At 41.3% G+C, this 5,445-nt stretch overlaps 1 protein-coding gene across 1 annotated transcript in view; it reads left to right on the top strand.

The window, feature by feature from the left end:
* The window catches only part of Pigu (phosphatidylinositol glycan anchor biosynthesis class U), a 139,132-nt gene that overhangs the window by 73,374 nt on the left and 60,313 nt on the right, over window positions 1–5,445 (top strand). Inside the window, exon 7 of the mRNA XM_004630832.2 lies at window positions 528–625. Coding sequence (XP_004630889.1) covers window positions 528–625 — 98 coding nt within the window. The remainder of the gene's footprint in view (window positions 1–527; window positions 626–5,445) is intronic.

Genomic DNA, 5,445 nt, shown 5'->3' with positions numbered 1-5,445 from the left:
TCCCCCAGCACCACATGCCAGCCGGCCCCGCCCCCTGGTGGGCTGAGCTGGCCACACACACACACACACACACACACACACACAATAAATAAATAAACTTAAAAAAAAAGTATTATAAAGAGTGTTGAGGTACTAAAAAATCTGAAAGGATTTGATTCCAAAGTTCTAAATATCATAAACTCAGTATAGATTTAATAAGTTGAGTCATTAAATGGGACATAGGTGTTAATGGACATTATACATCTTCGAACTAAAGTTTTGTGAAATCTTTCTGGGTATGAAAATGTTGCAAGAAATATGCCTGTGAAGTCAGGCTGCTAACGGCAGATGGTTTCACTTCCTTGGTTTCTTTTCATGGGAAATCGAGCTAAGAAGCTCTCAGTGTTGTTTGCATTGTACCTGCAAATTAAGAAGCACATGGCAGTGATTGTTTGAGTAGCTATGGAAAGTTTTGTGCTGATAGGGACTTGCTGAGTCTAATCCTGATTGATGAGGCTGGATTATTCCATGTTGATTTCTTTTTACAGGGAGCGCTTTCCTCAGTGCTATTTTTCTTGCCTTAGCAACATACCAGTCTCTGTATCCAGTCACCTTGTTTGTCCCAGGACTCCTCTATCTCCTCCAGGTAAGTACTTGCTGGTCAAAAGCCAGAACTCAAGTGACATGTAATGCAAGGCCTGGTCCCTGCTAGGGAAAAGGGAGGACATGGGCCAGTACACGCAACAGGACTGGGCCTCTGTCTCCTACCTGCTTCTACCTGAAAAGACAAACAAAGACACTTGGCTAATTTTAAACAAAGTGGACCTAATAATCATTAAATTCTAACTGTGCCTATCTTTGCAAGTATATGAGTACATTTAAATTTACATTTTGTATTTGGGATCTACTTACTGTCATCTGTACCTTATCTTTACTAACCTTATATACATAGATCCTCTGGGTTCATCTCTCTAACTTTTCTTTGTAATGTAGTTTGTAAGGTTGTTATAGATGCTAATTGTAATGAGAACATTTGGCAAAATGACAGGAACATAGTGTGTGATCAATAAGTATTACAATAATTAAAATATGCAAATTGCTGCCATTTATGGAGAATATACTACATGGCAAGTAATATGCCAAGCCCTCTGAAGGCATCGTCTCACAGCAACCCATGAAAACCTTATTGAGTAGGTCATATTATTAGCTATGGATTAGTATAATATCTGTATTAGACACATAAGTTGAAGCTGGAATATTAGGGCCTTAAATCAGTTATCTGAGGTCATGTGGCTCATAAATGACAGCACTGAGATGTAAAATCAGGCAGTCTGACACCAGAACTTTTCTTTTCTACACCAGAGCTTGTTCTCTAACCACCTCTTTTTTCTATTCATATAAGAATACGCACTTAACTAGGTGTAGTGGCACATGCCTGTAATCCCAGCATTCTGGGAGGCCGAGGCAGGAGGATGGTAAGTATGAGCCTAGCCTGGGCAATGTAGTGAGACCCTGTCTCAAAATTAAAAAAGCTGGGGATATAGTTCAGTTTGGTCCTGGGCTCAAATTCCAGTTCCTCCCAAATCAAAATAAAACACCCCTCAGGCTAGGGTGAGACTCATCGGCAGAGTCCTGCATAGTGTGCACAAGGTCCTGGGGGAAAAAGGGGAAAATGCGAACACATGTCTCTTCTGTGGCAAGCAACTGCAGGCAGGATCCACATGGTCTAAATACACAGTGACTGTTGGCTGACAGTGTGCCAGTGACAGCACCAGTGTCAGAGCTTTTCTTCTTAGCCACAGACACTGCTGCTAAGCCTGACTGTATGCCTCTGTTTGTTGAAATAGAGCATCATCTTGTCATTTTAATTGACGTCCTAATATACCGTTTTGGCAACGTACACAGGGATGTATGGTAGCCTGGTTTTCCCGTTTGGGGAATTTAAAATATGCCTTCACTGTGACTACTACTCTACACGGGGTGTGGAGACTTGTTGCTCCTTACATTATTTTCCTAGGAAGTAATCCTCCAGTTGAATCATTGCACCCAAGGCTGTGAGAAGCTTGTAGTTATTATCTAAGACCAGATTGTTCACCAGAAAGCCTCAGCCAGTTTACAGTGCCACCGTCTGTTTCCATAGGGAAGTGAACCAAGCACCTCCCAGTCTGCCAGCACTGGCTTTTCAAGTTTGATTGTTAGTCTAATAGTTGTATTACCAGAGGGTTTTTTTTTGTTTTTGTTTTTGTTTATTTGGTTGGTTGGTTGAAGTATTTGGTGAAATTGATTTTTCTATATTCTTGTTGAATCCAAGCATTTTGCACTTAATAGTATGCTGCATTTTATTTCTTCATATGCAGTTTATTCTTTAGAAAGTCTGAGCCCTAAAGAAAATGCATACATTAAGAACTTTTGTGCAAGTGGTTATCAAATAATGTAGAATGAAGGGCTCAGATACATCTAGTGCTATGATGTTTGCCTAGCATGTCTGAGGCCCTGGGTTTGATCTCTAGCACCATAAAAACAAAAATTTTAAATATTATTTATTTGGTACAGGGTTTTGCTACGCGGCTTGGACTCATAGAAATCCTCCTCTCTCAGCCTCCTCAGGGCTAGGATTACAGGTATGCGCCACCATGCCTAGTTTCAATGGCTTGCATGGTGCACCCAGGGTTCCAGGGCTGGCACAGCATGTGGTACCAGGGATTGATCCTGGGTCCTTGCGTTTGCCAGGCAGGTGCTCAGACCTCTGAGCTATCTCCCCAGCTCTTACATATGATTTATTTATAAGCAAGCTGACAGAAGATTTTAGAATGGTTAGGCAAATTTCTAAACACTGCTTTATATAAAATAACTTTTGTTTAAAACTCAAGGAAATTTCCTCCTGCCAACAGAGGACAGTACAACTAAATAGTGAGGTCAAGCAGTTCAATCAGTCACTTACGTTCCCCAAGATGCCCAGGGCTATTTACTGAGTAACTACAATGTGCTGGGAACCATGCTAGATGTACTTGTTTGGGTTACAGATTTTTATGTTTGTTTGTTTGGGGTACTTGTGCACTGAACCCAGGGTCTTTGCACTGAGCTCTCATCTTTAGCCTTTTTTGGGTTTCTGAGACAGGGCTCTGCTAAATTGCTCAAGCTGGGCTTGACATTATGATCCTCCTTCGTCAGCGTTCCAGAGTACAGGGATTACAGTTGTGCAGCACAATACCTGACTAGGTCACAGCGGTTGAATGGGGCCCAAACCAATGTCAGGGGAGATGGAGAACTGAGGGGCTGGTGAATACATGGGAACTGTAGGAGGAAGAGTGGGCTGAGCAGGTAGCAGTCTATGTGGGGAACAGGAGTAGGAGTGTGAGATAAAGTTCAGGACTATAAGTAGAAATTAACCCCCCAGGCCAAAATGTGTTTGTGTTTTTATGTAAATATTTGAAGGGGCCTAAAATGTAGCTTGCCCTTGTGAGTCATGCTAGAGTGTTTGGTAAATAAACCCAATTACATCCAGAAAACAGACTTAGCAGTTTACATATGAGCAAGGGGACAAGAAGGAATTATCGTGTGTGTGTGTGTGTGTGTGTGTGTGTGTGTGTGTGTGTGTGTGTGTTTTCCTGGAATTGAACTCTGGACCTTGCACTTGCCAAACAGGCACCAAGCCACTAAGCCATCTTCCTGGCCAAAGAATTATCCTTTAAGCCTGAGTTTCACAGCGATGCATAGGCTCCAAGGAGAGAAGCTAGAAATGTCGAGTTTGGTGTAGGGAAGCTCTGTGACAGAATGGATGTCCCAGGGAGGCGAGTTTGCTGCAGTGGTTGTGCAGCATTTGTTGGGGAGTCCTACTGTGAGTATTGGCACCATGGCTGGACCTAATGGTCCAATATTTTTTTTTTTTTTTTTTCAGTACTGGGGATTGAGCTCTGGAACTTGCACTTGCCAGGCAGGCACTTATGCCACTGAGCCATATCCCCAGCCTAACCTGATGATCTTAAATTTCTTTCTGACCTCCGCCTCAGACTGGTTTGATAAATAACCACAATGATATGACACATCTGCTCTTAACACTGTTTTTCTCAGGAGTTTGTTCAGAGCCCCCTGTAGACCCAGACTTTTCCTCCTGGAAAGCTTGTATATTGTATAGAGTATGAAAGAACTCACTTGACTGGGACATCTTGTTAAGATGTAAAGCTGTGAAGGAAAAAAAAAAAGATGTAAATCTGTGGTCTCAGAGGCGAGCAGAATGTCAGAACACTGGAACGAACACCAAGGGCCTTTGCTATATTTGGGGTATTCTGAGGACAATAACGATTGCAAGTAATTGTAGAATATTGAACAAATTAAGTCCCATATGTCCACAGTGAAGCACAGTTAGGGCTAAGGGGAGAAAAATGGCATAACCATCATTAGATATAGCTGTTTTTTACTAATTATTTCTCCTTGTTCCTCATCCTCTTTCCTTTTCCCCCTCCTTTTTGTTTTTTTGAGACAGTCTTGCTATGTAATTTAGACTGGACTTGGACTCACTCTATAGCCATGATGGCCTTGAGCTGGCAGTAGTCCTGCCTCAGCCTCCCAAATGCTGGGATCATGGGCATGTGCTACCACAATTGGCTTAATTTCTTATGCTGAAAATAATTAAAAGGCAAGATTTGAGCAGTTACCCTGCCTTTTATAAAGGAATCATTCTGATTGCTCACAGCTTAAATTTTTTTTTTCATTACCAAAAACTGTACTTCTTCAGTTGAAGAAAAACACTTCTTTACAGAGGAGTGCCATCCTAAATGTAGAAAGAATGATATTTGTGGGTGGGTGGCACACTGGCTCAGGATGCCTTAAGGGCAGGTCTGGTAAGGCATGAGGATCTGGTGATCAAACCACAGTATCCTGAGCCTGACAGCTTTACTTAAGCAGGCACTTAAACAGCTGAGCTAATGGGCAAGCCCCCTAGAAAGAATGATAGAATAGTAAATTACTGGTGGAATTATCAACCTACCAAAGATCATCAATGGATGCTAAAATCATTTGATTAATGGTGTTTGAACAGTATGACTTTTTGCAGTCACATGATGCCATTCTTCACTCTAGTTACTTGGGTTGTTTGTTTTATTTTTGTAGTTTTCAACTTTAATAATCCCATTGGTGACATACTGGTATTTGCTGTTGTGGGTCTTTTGGGGTTTGTTGTTATTTGCTTGTTTGTACCAGGGATGGAACTCAGGACCTTGTGCTTACCAAGCAGGCGTGTGTTACCACAGCTGGCTTAGTTTTGCTAATTTCTTATACTGAAAACAATTAAAAGGAAAGATTTAAGCAGTTACTCTGCCTTTTATAAAAAAAAATCATTTTGATTTCCCACACTTCAGGATTTTTTAAAATTGCCAAAAACCATAGTTCTTCAGTTGAAGAAAAACACTTCTTCCAAAGTGTTTCATTCTTAATTATGTGGATTTGAGTCTTTTCTCTCCTTTTTCT

This window comes from Octodon degus, unplaced genomic scaffold (assembly GCF_000260255.1).
Source record: "Octodon degus isolate 3935 unplaced genomic scaffold, OctDeg1.0 scaffold00037, whole genome shotgun sequence".
In the NCBI taxonomy this organism is placed as follows: Eukaryota; Metazoa; Chordata; class Mammalia; order Rodentia; family Octodontidae; genus Octodon; species Octodon degus.
Note: the sequence above shows the minus strand (reverse complement) of the source record. Positions and strands in the feature narration are given on the sequence as shown.